We start from the raw sequence: 20,467 nt of genomic DNA, 5'->3' as shown, positions 1-20,467 counted from the left end.
CCTGTGTTTGTGTCACGGAGGGGGCAAGACCATAGCCAAACTGTGGAGGCTTATTGGAGGAAGTGGCTCCAGTGGGTGGCATGGTAACCCCCCCCCCCCCCCCCCCAGATAGGCAAAAAGTTGAGATAATAACAGCTTCTAGTTAAAACTGCTGTTGGTGTGTGGTTAAAACACATTTCTTCCTGTTTAAAGGAGTCTGTGAATAGTTTTTGTTTTGTGACTGTAAACCACTGATGTGGTTACATGGCTACACAACACATTCCTCTCGGATGTGTTTTGATTATTTTTTCTTGAATATCTTTGTTTACTTGCAGTGAAGCAGAGCTCTGGACACACAGCCGTGTGCTTTTCACTCTGGGGTCCAGTTTTTGACCGAGCTCTTGCTCCACCACCAGCTGGGTGGCATCTAGTAATGTTTGTTTTCCAACATAAGCAGCTTAGCCCTCAGATTATCAGTCGCTGCAAGTGATGTTTCGCAGCAAGGATTGCTTCAGCCATATACCTTCCGTTGTTATTCCCTTGGCGTGCCAGCTTCTATTCTTGCCTCCACCCTCATAGCACCTGTTATACTGTGAGAGGTGGACTTGGATCCTGCTCTGTTATCAGAGTAGATAAATAGTGACAACATAAAAAGATTAAAGACAGTTTTAGTAGTTTTTAAACATGTGGCAGGTGATCAACATTATGATGATAAATCACAAGATGAGATTAAGTGTTGTTTTTATTGTTGGTCAGTTTAGCGTATGCGTCCCAGTATGCTATAAAAGAATTAAATGCTTGCTCACAGTCTGCTAAGGATTTTCTCTTTGCATTGGGCCAGAATGTGCTATAATGCTGTGTCTTCAAGAGAATGACACCAGAGTCAGTAACCTGGAGTTATTGAACCAGCCCGAAATGGAAAATGATCCTGTTACAGTTGCATTTGAGTCTGCGAAGCTCAGGATATTTTTATATCAAGTCAAAAGGCAACATTTCCAAAAAGCCCACCTCTCTGGGGATTAATGAAATAAAAGCCCTATTTTTAGAGCGGACGTTCACTTACATGGCAGTTTTGTAATCTACGAGCAGGCAGATGTCTACCTGCTCAGAGGGACTCTTAGTTTATGACTTCTAAGTGAATTATGGGAGTTAAGAGCTCATCACGCAAACCATCACTTAAGCGTTTATCTCTCCATCTCCTGAGCACGATGATGGTGATATTTGTTACTGCAGTAGCATGACCTTACCAGCTCTAGCTCTGACCTGCATCAGCTGCAGTTTTAATCCATGCAGCTGTCTACTAAGGTCTTGGATTTTACTCAAGCTGTACGTCCTCAAAAATTACCAGGTTTTCAGACTTCTGACCAATTTCTTCTGTTTTTTGTTTGAGTGGTGCAACTACAGAGACTGCACGCTGGAGTCTCTTTGCTTTTAAAATACAGTGAATGTCTTACATGTGGACATTGGTGTTGGGTGCCATGGATCAACAGTCAAATGTCTATTTATCTATACATCTCTGTATTTTTCTTGATTAATTAATTAATTTATTATTACAATTACAATATGTAAGATGCTACAAACACCATTACTAAAACAAACTCATAAATATAAAATCTATAAAAATGTTCATAGATCATTAACGCCATATTTGATACATACAGTTTTTTTTGTGAGATTTTAGACTTCCACATCATCAGCGTGATTACACCTGGGGTTAACTTGAAATGCATGTCTGTGGACTGTGGGAGGAACCTGCAAGGACATACAAGCAACACACAGGAAGGTCTCGGCTGACCAGGAAGTTTGAAGCAGGAACCTTTTTGTCGCTAATGACAACGTTAGACACAATTTCTCCAATTATGTAAAGTGTTACATATAATATATACAGAAAAGTTTCCAATCCTCTGGTTTATGACAGAATTCCTATGAAACAGATGAAACACCCATCCAAGTAAGTGCAGCCTTACTGATGGACCTGTACGGCTGTAAATGTATCTGACTCATAGTTATCTTTGCTCTGAAGTTGTCTTGACATGGCTAGCTTTGTGCCTCGAATATTACCACAATGCTTGTTGATACTACAAGGGATTATTTATAGTGGCAGTGAGAGTTATTTTGGGCTAAAATGGGCCAAACAGCATTAGAGTGCAGCTAGGAGCGTGAGATACAGCTGGTGTCATTGGGATGAGTAAATGCTACACTTCTTTTTTTTATTTTTTTTATCTACCTTTATTTAGGTGATATTCTTTTATATTCTCCTCATTGTTGCTCTTTCCTCTTGCTTTCTACATGTATTAATTATGCACGTGTTAATGGGCTCGCTTCCACTTTCCACTGCAGCTTTGGTAACTCATATGTTAAACACTCACAGTGGGTGGGCGTGTGTGTCAACATGCATGGAAAGTAGGCAGACCGTACTTTAACTTATCGGCCTGTCTGCAGGCCGCATTCCTGCTTTCTTATCGGCTTCATCCCATCCGTCTGTCAAACTCTCTCGTTCTCTCTCTTTCCTTTATTCTATCTGTATATCTCTCTCTCTCACCCCCTCCTCACCTACAGTGCACTCCAGGTAGAGCACTTCACTCCGGTAATATCTGGTGAGGATGTAGGCTACCCGGCAACACTGGCATTTGGAGGGACATAGAGATTAGAGAGGCTTATGGCTACCTGCTGTTCTCTCTCTGTCCCTCTCACTGTAGGTTTATTTTATTTGCTCATGTAATGAATGGAAATTGAAGTGTGTGTGTGTGTGTGTGTGTGTGTGTGTGTGTGTGTGTGTGTGTGTGTGTGTGTGTGTGTGTGTGTGTGTGTGTGTGAAGAAGAGTCATGCATTAGCATCTCCCTCACTATAAATAAACACAATTTCATTCAGGGACTTTGAGTCCTGTGGGGTTTAAGTGAAGTACTCAAATCAATGATATTATGTGATTAAGCAAAGTGTGTTTTACTCCTCTTTTCTCTGCACCACCACTCCCACTATATCCACCCTCCGCCTTTTTGTTCTCCATCTAATGTCTAGGATCAATTTAATTGGTTAATGACTGGTTCAACACGGTGTGTGTGTGTGTGTGTGTGTGTGTGTGTGTGTGTGTGTGTGTGTGTGTGTGTGTGTGTGTGTGTGTGTGTGTGTGTGTGTGTGTGTGTGTGTGTGTGTGTGTGTGTGTGTGTGTGTGTGTGTGTGTGAGAGAGAAAGTGGAATGTGTCAGTGGCAACTGATAGTCACTTTGGCCTCCTCTCCTCTCCTTGTTTTACTCCTCTTTTCTCTGCACCACCACTCCCACTATATCCACCCTCCGCCTTTTTGTTCTCCATCTAATGTCTAGGATCAATTTAATTGGTTAATGACTGGTTCAACACGGTGTGTGTGTGTGTGTGTGTGTGTGTGTGTGTGTGTGTGTGTGTGTGTGTGTGTGTGTGTGTGTGTGTGTGTGTGTGTGTGTGTGTGTGTGTGTGTGTGTGTGTGAGAGAGAAAGTGGAATGTGTCAGTGGCAACTGATAGTCACTTTGGCCTCCTCTCCTTGTTGATGGGTCAGAGACAGACAAAGAGCTGCTATGTCTGCATGGGAACCAGAGGGGAGTGACAGGAGGAGAACAAAGAGGTGGAGGAGGAGGTGTTAAGGACAAGCAAGTAGCTGACTGTACACTGGAGCATTTGAAACAAATGTACTGTATATTTGTATTTTTAATGAGTCATTGTTTATAGGCTTTATGACATGGCAATTACTCTTTCTTCTGTTAGGAGTATACAAAATATGTTGAACATTTGAATATCATCAGAAAAGAGATTTAAAAAATACAATTAGACTGCACAAGACTTGGACTATATCTTTCAGGTTTTATGGTAAAAATAATTTTTTCTCCTGCTAAAAACTTTATAAGCATTAAGTAACACACTGTTCCTTTCAGCAAGGTTTAATTTATGCAGCATCAATTAACATTAACGGCCGCTTCAAGGGGCTTGTGATGTAAATGTCCTACAATATTAGTGAGAAAACCCCAACAAGCAGACACTCTCCTATAAGCAAACACGGGGGGAGAAAGAACTCATTTTAAACAGGAAGTGAACATGTTCAGCGAGATAATTTGATGCTATGAGGTCTTTAAGATAGAGCTGTAATCAAAGGGTGACATGTATTCATCGTGGGCATATGTGAAATAATCTGTGAAATAATGATATCTGATCTAGATAAGAACCTTCAGGAGCCTAAGATGTACCTGTGGGAAAGGTTTGGTTGTTCAACACCTGATGGTCTACGATGAGTTTGTGGACAAAGAAACACACTGTGTATTATAGCAGTGCTGTTGTATTATTATGGACAATTAATCTCCCATTTATTATCATTATCTGTTAGTTTCAACTTAGTAAGAAGGTTACGCAGGTAATAGATGTCCCCATTCAGTATACTTGGAGGAAAATGGCAAATGGTACGTTAATGCTCCTGAAAAAGCCTTATCAAGGATTTTTGGCCATGCATCTGCAAAGCTGTGTTTGAAAAAGAATATCTGCTTGAAATGACCATTTATCTGCTTTCTTTATATGCCTCTTTTGGCAGATCAGGGTTGAATTAAGTGTTCAATGAAAAAAGCTCAGATAATGTGTACAACTGGCAACTTGCTCAAGTCTTGCAAAATGATTGCACTACAATACTCTTAATCAATTCCTTTTTTTTCTTCTCAAAATCCATTGTAATCTGATTTGTTAATAAGAATTATAATTTTCTGTCTTTGTGTGCCACCTTAACTAAATGAGCATCAAGAACAAAACTGCCTCCTCTGTGGAGGAATAATGGGGCCCTGCCTGGCAGGCAGTGGATGAGATTACCGATCCCTGTATTTACTGGCACACTGAGGCACATCTTGAGGTCATGATGGGGACACTCACACACAAAAAAAATACACAAACTGAAGCAACAATGTGAATGTAAGCTGTCAGCTATTCTCCAAAGTAGTTTTTGCTCCTGGTGGCTGAGCAGTGAAAATATTTAGTGAGCTGATTGCACCATCTAGTGGTTATTTGTTGTTATTACGTTTTGAAAAGACTACACTGTATTGCGTTTACTAAGCACTTTATCTGGACCTTTTTGTTACATTGTGTATGACAGAAGGAAATATAGTTTGATTGATACGTTTCTATAGTATACTTAAAAGCATGTTTAGCCAAACAGAAGCAAGGCTGTATGTAAAATCAAAGTCAAATAAAAGTTTCCAGTTTCGGAGAAGACCAAGATAAGACTTGTTTTTTTTGTGCCAGGGTCAAACTGGTTAACACCCTTTCTGTCTCTTTACTATTGAGTTGTAGTGTAAATTAAAAGTGGGTGGAGCGCAATCAACCCTTAGGCAGGAGGAACTCGAATTTCAGGTCTTTCCAGGTGAGCTGACACACCTGGCGGGTGGGTATCATCCTGTATGGGAGGCTCTAGTGTTTTTGTGCACGTCTGAGTATCTGCTGCTGCGTAGAAAGCTGTTTCTGTTGAACGAAGAAGGTGATCTGGTAAGTCCCTGCAGAGCTTTTGGCCATTTCTTCTTGATTTGTTATCTTGTGTAGAACATCTTTGTCATCGGATTTTGGCTGGTTGGCTTACTGAACCTGTTTTTGCCCTGCACATGTATTCAATCATGTGCTCATGAAGGTTTCTGTGGTCAAATGATTTTTGTGTAGACAAAGTGACTTTGCTTGTTCTTTTTTCACTTTCTATCAGTATTTGTACAGTTCATACTGATTGATACGATTACCCTGTTACTATGAGCTTTTATTACATGGGAAGTGTTACAGTTTGGAGTGCTGCTGCAAAACATTTAGTGTAGTTTTTCTATAGGAAACATTGAATACAGTAGAGAGTTGTATATTGATTTTCTTGGCGTGTGTGTGTGTTCATGTGTGTACATATACATAAGCAGAAGTATTTTATGTGGAACAACTGGACAGTCATGAGGAACACATGGCTGAGTGCTGATTCTGTCTGAGCTGTCAGAAAAATCCCACCTGAGCCCGAGAGATGAGAGCTCACTTTTCACATTTTCCTGTTAACTGCTTACAAGGACGCTGCCCTTGATATGAACTCTTCTACATCTTGGTTTACACCGATATTCCACATTTGCTAACCCAATCCTAACCTAATTTACATATGTATGCATGGACTTCTTCCTATTGCTCATTGCTTTGTTATTACTGCTCCCCTCCTCCTTCATAGCAGTCAGTCATTGCAGGAACACAAACCATGCCAGGTACCGCCAAGTCTTATTTTAAGCAGCCCCGATCCCTCATAAAGCTAACGGCTATTAAGCAGATGACGCATGGCACGCTCCAGAAAACTCAACCCTGTCCCGCCAACGCCACGCGCCTCATGCTTACAGTTTTTGCCCGTTGCTTGAACACTATAAACCCATGCTTAGACTAAAGTAACACAACGTGAAGCTGTTGTTACCATACCTCAAACACATGTACCCCTACCTTAAACAAAAGCGCTGCTTTGCACCCCAGTACCAATTATGCAACACACCTACTCCCTCATGCAACACACATGGTCCTGCATGCTACACTCTATTTCATACATAAGACACTTCGCTCACAAAATGAAATCTCAGGGTGCCATTCGGAAAACACATGTATCCAAAATACAAAACACATCGGGTAATTGCAACCACTCAAATACACACCTGAAGGCACCTACTTGCAAAACCGAACTAGCCAACTACAAAAAGCCCTCAGCGTAGCCATTCCAAGAACTTTGCAAGCATGGATGGAGGGAGAGCAAGAGGATATTTACCCCGGTGCCTAGCGGGAGAGGACATTGCTTGCGATGTTGATGAGGTCCTGTGGCCAGACCCCAACAGACGGCGGGATCCATGAGCCCACTTATGCACAATTGTCATGGTTTTTTGTGTTTACAGTATAGTGTTTTTTCTATTGCAGTACTATTGTGTTGTTGTTGTTTTATTTGCTGTACCTGTATTCATGGTACTGCAATGTACAGTATTGAGTAGGTCTATTTGCGTTTATGGTTGTTTGGAAATGTGTCTCCTGTAAATGTGCCTTCTGAATAAACAATGGGAATCAAGGACTGCAGTGTTTTATGTACAGCAGACTAGTGTGTTCCCCCTGATCTGTGAGTGTTTGCATATGGTGCAGGTATGTGTCATTTTGTCAACAGAGTTACATTTTGACAAAGGAATGTTAGGTTTTGACAGCAGAGTTTAGGTTTTGGGAGTAGAGTTCCAATTTGGCACAGATGTGAATGGTATATTTCCCAGTGTTGTGTCATGTGTACTTGTGTGTACAGTTTTGGCACAGCGAGCGGGGTTTTGCAAAATGTGTTCAAGCAGTGGGCAAAAACTGTAATAGGAATGGACGTGGTGACACTTTGGCAGGGCCACAGCGAAGCAGGAGAAAGACATTATTCAACAATGTGTTTTTCCACAGAAGAACCAGAAAACGGCAGAGGGCTGCCATCAGAAGGATTTCTCAATTTCTTTCTTTCCATTTCAGAATGTCATGTGGATAAAAATTCCCAAAGACCACGCTTTAATACACTGCAATTATGCACAGCTCATTGAAATGGAGTTCCACTGTGTGTAAATGAATGTTCGCCTTTACCACAGCTGGTTAAGCTGCAATTATGCTCTTACAAGTGTGTCATGTATGCTTGTGTGCATCGCCTGTAACTCTATCTACTTCTGTCTGTCTGACTTTGCACATTGTGGTGGTTTGGGGTGCTGGTATCGGGGCGACTGTGAAGAAAGAAATCAATTTGTATTTCAGCTACTCTACATCATAGTGGCTTGAAGCAACCACAGTTTTCCATAAAAAGCACAGTTTTATTCCTCGTTTTAAACCCATGAGCTTGTAAATCTCTCATCTTCAGTCTCTGTAGCAGAACTTCCCTCCTCTAAACATCATCACAGGACTAATGTTTGGAAACCTCTTTTTGTGGACTTGAAGATTGTGTGCTGTCTGCTATCATAACTGACCTTTATGGGAACACACAAGAGCAAGCAAAAACAACATAGTGTACCCTTCAGCATGCAGCTGTTGATTACTGTCTGCAAATTTAATACCTCAGCAAGTCTGTGGCCTTGGATGCTGCAGGAACTATGCAGTGGATTTAGATGATAGTTGGAGGTAAAGGGTTAGGGAATCACCAGTGATTACACAGACCTCAAACTGTTTTATCCTTTTAATATATATTTGGTACTGACTAAAACATCTAGTAGGATTGAGTGTCTAAGAAGTGTCGAATCTGAAAGCTAACATTAAATATTTTCATCAAATTTGTGATCACTGCAGTGATTGCTTTTATTTAAATGTCACAAGATGAATTTCTTCAATCTAGCTGACAGAACGGTGTTGGTAAAAGGAGCATGTGTTGCACAGGCTGCTGAATAGATTTTCTGTCATATAAGGACCAGTGTAGATAAACCCTGAAGCTGATCAGCAGACACTGGAGCTGCTGGATAACTTTGGAGCTAACTGCTCCTTTGAGCTGTAACCAGAGCAGGTGTGACAGGGCTGGTTTTGGATGGTCATCAGTTACGCAGTGGAGACGAGTGTCATTCATGGTGGCCCAGTAAAATCCAGTGCCAGGAGCTGGCCTTGCTGTTACTGGATGTGGGAAGAACAGGACAGACAGAAAATCCAACATCCCAGTGGGTGCCTGGGGAGGATTCAGTGGCGCTGACCTTCGTTGGCAAAGTTGACCTCTCTTGTGTCCTGTCGTTGCTCTTCCTGTCAGGCCCAGATGGAGACAGCATTTCTCCCAGTTGAACCCTGAGAAAGCATTCAGAGGATGACACGTTTTTCTCCTGTTTCTTTACCTGATGAAGTTCTTGATGTCTTTTGGCCATTTGCTTTGAGCAGTGATCTTCCAATGTCCCGTCTGCTCAAGAAAGAGGAGAGGAAGCTAAAGATTAAATAACAAAACTGTCTTCAAGTTTTAAACTTGAAACAGACTTTACATTTCTTGATAGACAGTGAGAAGTTTCAGGCACTCGAGTGTTTTTCTCTGTAAGTCATTCACCTCCTGACTGTTTCTCTCTCTAACTTCATCAGCATCCAGCTGAGATTCAGCTTGTTCCACCGATTCTCCCCGCAGGCCCAGCAGAAAGGATTGTTTTTGAAAAGAGAAGAAGAAAAACAGTCTGTGCACCTTTCCATCACCCAGATGTGTTTTCGTACATGCAGACAAGATCTTCTGACTTACACACATACAGGTGGTTTGTTGAGGAAAAGTCCTTCAGGTTGCACCCCAGCTGGGGTTTTTAGGGTGAACACTCCCTGCAGTTGCAACAGTTCCCACTAGATGGTGGGAGAACCATTTGGAGATGTCAGGCTTTACATGGATACATGGAGGAACAGCTCATTGCAACTAAGCAGAGCTTGACCTTTATCAACATGGCAAGGTGTCACTTTACTCCTCCCATGACCATCAGATTTTCTTGTGGTCTGAACAGACACTAACAGTTGAGAATGTGGTCCCCTTCACATGCAACAAAAAATGAAGAAAAAGATGGTGCAGCATGCCTTAAGACTTTTCATGTTTGTTTCTATTTTGCTGCGTAGGCTCAAACTCTACATGTGTTTGTACAGAGCTGGAGGTTTTCTTCCTGTTAAAGATTGTAGTTCCCACTGATGCTAAATGTTTTCTAATACGGCGTTGTCTGATTGTCGGGGTTTTCTCTCTATTATTGTAGGGTATTTAGCTTACAATAAGCGCCTTGATGTGACTGTTGCTGTGATACAGTCTTATATACATAAAATTTATTAAAGGTTGTGGTAAAGTAGCTGAAACTCCAACCCATGCAGAGGATGAACAGAAGGAGAGAAAAAAGGATTAGTTTGAGCTCTGGATAATGGAAAACTATTTCAATAGAATCCAAGAATAAAGACATGGAGTTGGAAATGAGCAGAATACGTGTGTGTTGTCCACACTGATGCACATTAGCTGCTTGGTTTCCTTATGTTGTGATTCAGGGGGATATATAAGCTGAAAAGTAGCAGCAGAAAAAGTAATGCGTTGTAAACACCAGAAGTAAATTGTGAACACACTGTCAACGCACATGCACTGGCTCACCTACAGAGACAAATATATGTTTTATAATATATATATTTATATCCATGGTTACAGATGCCAGTGTAATCCCTAAACACATACTCAGACATATACATCTATTCTGCCACAAGTAGGCTCAAAATTCTTGTTCTCTTGCAGGGCTCTATGGCATAAAGCCCATCCTCAGATTCAGCTGGAGATTGCTTCCGAGGAGCTCCTGACGCCATTTTCCACAGTCTGAGGAGAACCAGGAAGTAGCCGGCAGGAGGCATGCCTGCCCTGGCCACCGGAACCGGCCATGAGCCAGGTAACGGACCCTCAGGCAAGGAACACAATCAGCAACACTACTAATATGTGTCATTTAGAAGAAATTGCTAAAGGACTTATTTGATTCATGCTATTATGTGGCTCCACAGCATACAAATAGAAGAGTATGAATGCAAGTCTGACCTCAGCTGAAAAATGAATACATCTTTATTTAAATGTCAGTATAGCCTGTTGGTGCGCCCACCACTTCAAGGGGAGCCCAAATTTAATTTCAGTGTAGAAAAGAATTACTATTCGTGTGCCTCAGGGTACTTTTTCTTCACTCGAGTGGACCATGTAAAACTGCGGTTGGAAAATAAACCAAAGTCTATTTTCGCTCCATTTTGTGCCCAGCTCAATGAAAAGCATACTGCTGTGAATTTACAGTTTAACAACATAGAGCAAAACGATGTTAAAATACATACACCGTGCTCTCGCCTTCCAGTTGTGAGGAGTGCGTGTGTGTGATGTCAGAACGAGGAACATGTCAGACTTGTCATCACAGAGACAGCTGGCAGAAATCACCACCTCTCCCCTCAGGAACGCTTTCCTCCTCTCAGACCGGCTTAATGGGCAGCTACATCACTGTGCACGCACACACAGAGGTCTTGACAAGCTCCGAACAGCATGAGGACAAAAGGAGGAGAGACATTAAGTCTTACGCTGATGGATAAAGAGCGTGTGTGTTTCTGTGTCCAGACTTTTAACAGAGTAAAGAGCACCAGGGTGGCTGTAGCTCAGGTGATAGATCAGGTCAGCTACTCATTGGAAGGTTGGTGGTTCGATCCCTGGCTCCCCCTAGTCTGCATGCCAAAAATCCTTGAGCAAGATTCTAACCCCCGGTTGCTCTCCAATACATCCATCGCAGCGTGAATGTGTGTGAATGTTTGCTAAACATCCCTGAAGTATAGAAGAATGAATGGGGGGGGAATGTGGCATGTTGTGCTTTGAGTGCTCTGGGAGAGTAGAAAAGCGCTATATAAGAATCAGTCCATTTACTAGTAACCAAAGGTCCTGTTGTTCTGGAAATTTGTAGAGGCAAAGTAGAAAGCCGTGAAGTTGTGTGTGCAGGTGAAACCTAATGAGCATTATGGATGAATGTTGTGTTACAGGTTGGGATAAGTCATAAATGCTTGTGGTTAGCCTGGCATAGGGAGTGACCGACGTTCGCACAGATTACTGGTAGTATTACTCCTGGTATCCTAAGAAAGCTGTTGATTTAGGAGCCAAAGTTCTGTGAGAATGATGGAAAAAAGAATTCATAGTTTTCAAGAAAAAAAGCAACCATTTAATTGATAAATACATTTTTAGATCAGCTGTGACTTAAAACTACAGCTTCAAAATGTAATAAGGAAATAACATCTTAAAAAATATGATGACTCCTGGTGCACCACTGTTGTTTAATCTGTTTCAATACAATCTGTACTTCCAGCTGGAAGACATATGATAGATAATATTTTATTGAATTTCCTTTCTGCAATGTAGTTTTATATTTGCCATGCCCTGGTTTTAAAGGTTGCTCTGCTACCACAAATAAGCCACAAAAATGATGATGATGAAACTCTGCAGAATCGTGTGACGAGTGAGAGGCCAAGCATGAGAGAGAAGAAATGAGAAACTGAGATAAACTAAAGTGAACGGCAGTTATGGCATGGGGAGAAAGGTTTGTGCTATGCTGAGGTTTGTTGCACCCTTAGCAAGGTATTACGCGATCACACCTTCCTACCACACGAAGAATGAACAACATCCATCCATCCATCAATCACCCTGTATCAGGGACGTGCAGAGGGGGGGGCTAGAGGGGCTTGAGCACCCGCCCCTTTCCTGATGAGTGCCCAAAGTGCCCTTTTGTTGAGGCAACTTTTAAATTTTATTTATTTATTTATTTATTTATTTATATATTTTATGTGTGTGTGCGTGCGGAGTCCTGTCTGTGCCCCTCAACAATAATATTTAACTATTAATCATAGTTTTGCTAAATAAAAGGATCTGGCTTGCATCAGTCACATGATCACATTTAACCAATGATCGCCCTCGACGGCAGAACGCGCTGGTTACGAGCCGGGAACGAGCTCACAAAGAGCACGCGCATTTTTAGCGGTCCGGAGCTGTAGGAGAAACACAAGTTAACTCAGAGACACAGACTGATGCGACAAAACCAGTAAGTAGGTGTACAGCGTACACTGTAGTGTGTAGCACACAGGAGTATTAGCTTATTACGTACACGTTGGTAAGCTGTCTTGTTGCAACTGACGAACTGAAACAAACGAGCGTGCTGTGTGTGCAACAGCGCGACAAACATTACCTGTCCTTTTATTAACTGCACAAGTAGTGCTGGTCATAGCTGCTGGCTACCTGTGTAAGGCTGTCATGGGTCTGTAGCTCTGTCACCGTTTTAGGGAACATATTTAGTTTTAAAGTAAGTTTCTGGGCATTTCCTGCCTTTCTGGAGGGATTATATTTCACTAAAAAACGATCTAATATGCATGTCCACATAATAATTATTATAATTATAATATATTAAAAAACACACGCTGTATTTTAAAGAACATACATTAAGAAGCAGATTATATTAGATTTATATTTTAAATAAGACAAAAGTTGGATTTTACAGCAGTAAAAATACAGTTTAAAAATGTAATAAGCTTTGCCCTGCACAGAGTGGATAGTGAAACAAATGGAATCATCATAAATACATTATTTCATATTTATTACTTCCCCCTCCTCATTGCTTTATTATTGTAGCTCTAGTAATAAATAATAATGTAAGGATGCCCATAGTATATACAGTATTCTGAAGAAGGTCTAAAATGTCACTGTGTGTGCATGTGTGTGTTTTATTTAGCTGGATTTAAAAAAATATTACTCATGATATAACATTGTGCAGACATGGCTGGTAAGGACATGAGGAGGAAACAGTAGGAGCTGTATGAGGCTACTAAAGGCAGTGCTATAACATTTTTCTGTCATCATTTTATTATAGATTAAGTGCAAGAGTTGTTAGGTGTGGATAATTAGATTATAGTTTATTGCAATAGCAAGTTGTGCCTTGTTCTCAGATAGACAGCAAGTGGAGAGTGATATATGAAATGATGGGAAGGAAGGAAGAAGAGAAGCAAAGAGTGATGTCACAGTTTTTCGTTGCCTTATGGTTCCAAGCGCTGTCACCAATCTTTGCATTTTGTTATTATCTCATGACACTTGTTTAATCAGCTACCATCTCTCCTGTGGACTTTTTAATGTCTACAGTCTCAGATCAACACAGCCCTGCCCTTCCCATATTAGATTCTTGATGAATGTGTGTTGTTGTTATTCAGCATGGTTCAATGTGCCCCTTTTTAACTTTGAGCACCCGCCCCTTTAAACCTCTCTGCACGTCCCTGCCCTGTATCGTAGTTAAGCAGCAGCAGCCTGAGCAGAGAAGCCCAGACTTCCCTCACCCTGGCTGCCTTATCTTTAGTCAGAGAAAGGAGGCTCTTCTAGGGGACACCAAGACTTCAACAGAGCCAATCAACAGATATAATCTCTCCAGCAAGTCATTGGTCTGCTCTGGGGTTACCCCATGGTAGGACATGCCCAAAATACAGTGGGGCAAAAAAGTATTTAGTCAGCCACCGATTGTGCAAGTTCCCCCACTTAAAATGATGACAGAGGTCAGTAATTTGCACCAGAGGTACACTTCAACTGTGAGAGACAGAATGTGAAAAAAAAATCCATGAATTCACATGGTAGGATTTGTAAAGAATTTATTCGTAAATCAGGGTGGAAAATAAGTATTTGGTCACCACAAACAAGGAAAATCTCTGGCTCTCACAGACCTGTAACGTCTTCTGTAAGAAGCTTTTCTGTCCCCCACTCGTTACCTGTATGAATGGCACCTGTTTGAACTCATCATCTGTATAAAAGACACCTGTCCACAGCCTCAAACAGTCAGACTCCAAACTCCGCCATGGCCAAGACCAAAGAGCTTTCGAAGGACACCAGGAAAAGTATTGTAGACCTGCACCAGACTGGGAAGAGTGAATCTACAATAGGCAAGCAGCTTGATGTGAAAAAATCAACTGTGGGAGCAATCATCAGAAAATGGAAGACATACAGGACCACTGATAATCTCCCTCGATCTGGGGCTCCACGCAAGATCTCATCCCGTGGGGTCAAAATGATCATGAGAACGGTGAGCAAAGATCCCAGAACCACACGGGGGGACCTGGTGAATGACCTGCAGAGAGCTGCGACCAAAGTAACAAAGGTCACCATCAGTAACACACTACAACGGCAGGGAATCAAATCCCGCAGTGCCAGACGTGTTCCGCTGCTGAAGCCAGTGCATGTCCAGGCCCGTCTGAAGTTTGCCAGAGAGCACATGGATGATACAGCAGAGGATTGGAAGAATGTCATGTGGTCAGATGAAACCAAAGTAGAACTTTTTGGTATAAACTCAACTCGTCGTGTTTGGAGGAAGAAGAATACTGAGTTGCATCCCAAGAACACCATACCTACTGTGAAGCATGGGGGTGGAAACATCATGCTATGGGGCTGTTTTTCTGCCAAGGGGACAGGACGACTGATCCGTGTTAAGGACAGAATGAATGGGGCCATGTATTGTGAGATTGTGAGCCAAAACCTCCTTCCATCAGTGAGAACTTTGAAGATGAAACGAGGCTGGGTCTTCCAACATGACAATGATCCAAAACACACCGCCCGGGCAACAAAGGAGTGGCTCCGTAAGAAGCATTTGAAAGTCCTGTTGAAAGTCCTGGAGTGGCCTAGCCAGTCTCCAACCCCATAGAAAATCTGTGGCGGGAGTTGAAAGTCCGTGTTGCTCGGCGACAGCCCCAAAACGTCACTGCTCTCGAGAAGATCTGCATGGAGGAATGGGCCAAAATACCAGCTACTGTGTGTGCAAACCTGGTAAAGGCCTATAGTAAACGTTTGACCTCTGTTATTGCCAACAAAGGTTATGTTACAAAGTATTAGATTATTCTGTTACTATATGTTACCTTATATATGTAATCAAAGTAGTTGAATTAGAATACTGCTGTAGATCATATTATACCCTTTAATATAGAGGGTGTGATCTGTATGTAGTTTAGTTCTCATTATACTTTTGAGTTAACAGAACATATTCACATATTAGTTCATTAGATAAATGTGCATCACTCTGTATCCTTGATCTGCTGGGAATGTGTTACACTGTTTTCTTGACATGCTCTATTGTTGAATCATAAAAAGAAGGTTGTAAGCAGGAGACTTGGTGTCTAAGACAGGGGAGATAGACCACATTCCATACCCCCACCTTTCAGAAGAGCAGAAAGACAGGGAGCCGAGGTCATAACTTAGGCGCCGTAAGAGAGAAAGAATGTAATGTTTAGGCTTTTACGACTAGGTGGGGGCCACCAGAGACTATAAGAAGCTGAATAACCCGTCACCATTTTGAGACTGCTGTGACCCTCTTCAGGCAGGTCTCCCCATCATGATGGTCCTTATGCTCTTAAGTGTTGAATTGTATGGAAATAAATGATTGTTGATTGAGCATAAATACACCGAGTATTGTCCTTCCTTCAGCCCAAAGATTCAAAGAATTGGGAAATTTCAACAAAAGTATTGAGTTGTATTTTTGTTATTGACCAAATACTTATTTTCCACCCTGATTTACGAATAAATTCTTTACAAATCCTACCATGTGGATTCATGGATTTTTTTTTCACATTCTGTCTCTCACAGTTGAAGTGTACCTCTGGTGCAAATTACTGACCTCTGTCATCATTTTAGGTGGGGGAACTTGCACAATCGGTGGCTGACTAAGTACTTTTTTGCCCCACTGTACTTCATCTAGCAGGCATCCAGATGGCATCCTAGTCAGATCCCTTATTTATCTGACTCCTTTAAATGCGGAGCAGCAGCTGCTCTACTCCGAGCTCCTCATCCTGTCTCTAAGGGACAGCCCAGCCATCCTTGGAAGTATGGATGGGAATTGATCAGAATTTATTGATTCTGATTCCATTATCAATATCAGCTGTTGTCACCATTGTTAAGTAGGATCTCAAAGACATTACATTTGTTCAAATTAATTACAGACTGTATGCTCAAAGGTTTGTGCTCGTCTGTTTGTAATCTGTTGAAGTTCAGGGTCTGGGGTTGCCATTCACTCAGCTTTAACATCACTTTAGGTTCTTGGCTAGCTTAGCATTAGCATGTTGTCTATGCAGATACTTGCAAAGAGCCAAAGTTGTGTTAAGAGCATAGTACAGTTGTTTCTGTCCTGGATATCATTTGCACTTTAACACCCGCTGATTGTAGAGCAAGTGCAAGTGGATAAGTGGAATCGATAGGCAAACACATTAACGGTTCCAAGGACTTGGACTACTGGGAACTGTTTCTCTACAAGAACTTGTTATTGATTCCCATCCTTAATTAGAATGAAACTCATTTTTCTGCCAAATCTATCTTTAAAAGTGAAAGCCCAAAGAGGAACCAACATTTAAAATGAAAGAGGTAGGAACTGAAAAAAAAGGAGAGAATAAACTCAGACAATAACACATAGACAAAGAGGACATAGAGTAAAGGAAGTTACATTCAACAACACAAAGGCTTATACAAACAAGCACTTCCATAGATTTATTCAGAGGTAAGAGAAATGAATCTAAGCTAAACTTCAGGAGGAAATAAAGAATATGGTACTTACACTGTGACACCTGACTTTAAAAGAATCATGAGAAGAAAACAGACAATATGGTAGGGATGGTGTCACACACATTAAATTACTAATGTGTGTTTTTTAAAGGGAGTTCCTGACTTGATGAGTGGGAAAAAATGACATTTTCCATACCTATGATTTGTTGCCAAAAAGCCACGCCATTGTTTATATAATAATTCATATAAATTTAATAACTTGAAAAATGTTAACCTCTAAAAACTGTAAGTATGTCTGTAAACTTCAATTTGTAGATACATTTCATCAAAATGTTTGTGTTTTGATGTGTATTTTCCTGAATTTGTATGCAGCACACATCCCCACATAGCAAAATTTGTAAGGCCCGGATCTGGCCCACACATTGTGCTTACACGTGGCACACATACCACAAAGAATGACGGCCCTTTGGTGGCCCAGATCAGGTTACCAGAGGTGGCCCACACATGGGCCAGCACAGGGCCAGTTGCAGACACACTGCTGGCCCTGTGCTGGCCCAGAACAGTTTCACCTCTGGCCCCAGATATCAGCCTAATGTGTACCTTAATCAAGCCATGTAATAACAACATGTGCTGGAACATAATAGAACAAAAGTAACATGACGAAACTGTGTTCAGACAGTGAATGGACTGATTCTTAACTCAGTGCTTCCTAACTACATTCGTACACATTCACACTCTTGACATGCAGACTGGAGGAGCCAGGGATCGAATCACTAAGCTTCCGATCAGTAGATGACCTGCTCTACCTCCTGAACTACAGCCACCCAGTGGTAAACATGAGTAAACTGTCACTAGGTTTTGGATAAAGTGTACACTCATAAACCTGTCAAACCTGCATTTGAAACGTTGGCTACCATAGCAGTATAGTATTGCAACATGGCATTTGGGTCTTCTAACTAAAATAGGAAAATAGGAACATAAATAGTGCCATCATTCCCAGACCTGGCCCACATCTGGTTGACATACACCCTGCCATGACACCAGTCAGTCAGAAGTGCCAGCTTGATCCCAGATCCGGGCCAGACCTATTTTCTATGAGCCTGGGCCACATACACCAAACCACATCGGGCCAAATGTGGCATGCCATCACATAAACAGTGCCATCTATGCCAGGCCTGGCCCATATCTGGATGACATATCACTTACCATGCCGGAAGTCAGCCAGCAGTGCCGGCTTGACACCAGATCCGGGCCAGACCTGTCTGCTATTTGGGCCCTTGTATGTCATCTGACAGTTCTAGCTTATTAAACTGGCAGGTCATAGTGACAAATAATGGGGTTTTGAGATTTTCCATCCAAATCCATCAGTCTGCAACTTCTGCTGTCACCCTGTTCCCACATTTATACTCAAAACATGTCAAATCTGTCAGCAAAACACCAAACACATGCCTGACAAAAATTCACGCTCCTCAGTGTGATTGCAGTTATCCATCAGTACATCCTCTTCTGTAATTTCTTTTATCAAAGTTCACTGAAAACCGTTTTTTTCAGCAAGTTTGGCAAAAAAAATTTCAAATAAGTATCTTTTACTATCAAGTCTACTGCTTTGTCAGTAAAGCTGTTGCTTGAGGCTGTCTTTCCTCCTCTCTCAACTGGAGAACAGGAAGGTAAATCAAGCCTCAAGTGGATTAGTGAACATGACTCTCAGACATGTTCACAAGGCAGTGTTTGAAATATGTTGTCACAACACTATTCCCCCAGCAGTCTGGCAAACCTCGTAAATCCCCCCATATATTGAGGGGGGTCCATAATTCACCGAGCACCTGGGAGAAAGACAAAACCCAGCGTTCATTTCCTCTATTCACACGAGTTTGTTTTCATCAGTTCGTATTTTGTAAGAAGATCAGTATAGTGTGGGAAGTGGGCTCCCTTAGCAGCCCTTTCTACACCCATCACCTCATCCCATGTCTCTTTAAATCCTTTAGTTGAATATATTATGTGAGATGTTCTGTAGAGAGTTCCAAGTTGTAAATGATTGAGAGGGCCAGCTGCCCTCAGTCGGCTTTTGTTAGCTACAAAGCAAACTTTCTGGTGATGAGGACACCAGAACCTGCATCTGGCCTGCATCATTATGTGTAAAAGTTCTCTTGGTCTCTCTTCCCCCCTTTTTTTTTCTCCAGAGAAACGGTGAGGTATGAGGCGCTAACACTGCACAGGAATCATGTCAGGGTTTAGAGAAAAGGACAGGATATCATACTGATGTATCCTGGTGCCCAACAGCAGCAGACGGAGAGCATGACATAAGCTCTCCCACAAAACGTCCAGAGCTGCCAGTACACACTGACTCTAACCCGGTCAGAACCCAGTTCAGTCAGTCGCTCGTCCAGCAGTCAACGTCAACCATCAATCAGTCCTTTTCAGCTCTGACTTACTCTGCTTCTGTCTGTGGTGATTTTTCTCTCTCTCCTTTCTCTCTGTTGCCCTGTGCTCTGATGAAAGACACTCTCAGAGAGGTAGCCAAGCTACTTGTCTTTGTTTTGACGTTTCAGTGGCTCTGCTGTGGATATGTTTAGAACTTCTTCACGTGATCAGTGTTAGTTCAAAGGCTTTAAAGCACCGTGTGGTTGTGTTTGTGGAGTTTGAAACTGGGGGGCCTTTTCTGGAGAATTAGTGAAGGGGTCTTTGATGCAGCTTGACTGCATTCAGTATGAGCCTGACCTTTAATGCATCACCTAGTTTGGTGGATCACAGCCAGGCTGAGGACCAGAAGTGAGCAGCAAACAAGTATCTGCTACCACTCTCCATCAGCTGTGCTCCAAGACTGTGTTGTGTTTGGATGTAACCCCACTCACTCACTGGTTTTGTGCTCTCTCCGTCTTGAGTGCTTCACCTCCCCCCTGCTTAATCTTGAAACCATCAGCTCCCCAGTCTGGTTCTCTTTAAATTGAATTTGAAATCTTCATTCTTTTTATAAGCTGGGTGAGTAAAACCCTGAAAGGCCTTGTGGATTTCAGCATCCGCTGTTCTGAGAGGATTCAGATTTATTCCCTGTTTTTTTTCAGTTGTTTCTAATCATGGACAGAAGCGTCCCTCAAACAACAGGAAGGGCTGGAACAAAAGCAAGAAGTAAAGGCGGGGGAAGGGAAATAGTTTATTGCCTTTACGTTTCCTCTTCTTTCCAGTGGCAAGAAAGGGAGGGATATCATCGTCTGTTTTGTCGCTCGTAGAAGTTTGAACCATACATTTTTGTTTCTGTTTTTTTTTAATGCGTAATAGAATCAGCATGGAAGGAAAAGGAAGAGCATCCACAGATTATAATTAGAGCTGTAGTCTGTGTAAGTATGTACTCCTTCCTAAAGGCACTAGTACAGGACTTTGTGTGTTTTGTTTTTACGTGTGCATCTGCTTTCTGCCTGACTCTGGGTGTGTTGGGTGTATATGTATTCATGCACACATACAGCACTTGTGTCTTTTGCTGTGCATGCAACAACTCACACCTCCCA

General features: G+C 41.9%; 1 protein-coding gene across 6 annotated transcripts in view; it reads left to right on the top strand.

Annotated features, from left to right (window-relative positions):
* The window catches only part of mpp7a (MAGUK p55 scaffold protein 7a), a 70,053-nt gene that overhangs the window by 24,659 nt on the left and 24,927 nt on the right, over positions 1-20,467 (top strand). For 2 of the 6 annotated variants that reach the window (XM_080864527.1, XM_080864529.1), the window contains one exon: positions 10,185-10,347. In XM_080864527.1, coding sequence (XP_080720653.1) covers positions 10,296-10,347 — 52 coding nt within the window. In that variant the 5' untranslated portion in view covers positions 10,185-10,295. Of the gene's footprint in view, positions 1-5,361; positions 5,471-10,184; positions 10,348-12,368; positions 12,493-20,000; positions 20,300-20,467 lie in introns of those variants that run through there. The other 4 variants (XM_080864528.1, XM_080864530.1, XM_080864532.1 and 1 more) reach the window with 4 other exon arrangements.

The sequence above is a fragment of the Rhamphochromis sp. 'chilingali' genome (assembly GCF_963969265.1).
Source record: "Rhamphochromis sp. 'chilingali' genome assembly, chromosome: 18".
Taxonomy (NCBI): Eukaryota; Metazoa; Chordata; class Actinopteri; order Cichliformes; family Cichlidae; genus Rhamphochromis; species Rhamphochromis sp. 'chilingali'.
This window is presented reverse-complemented; position numbering and strand designations above follow the sequence as displayed.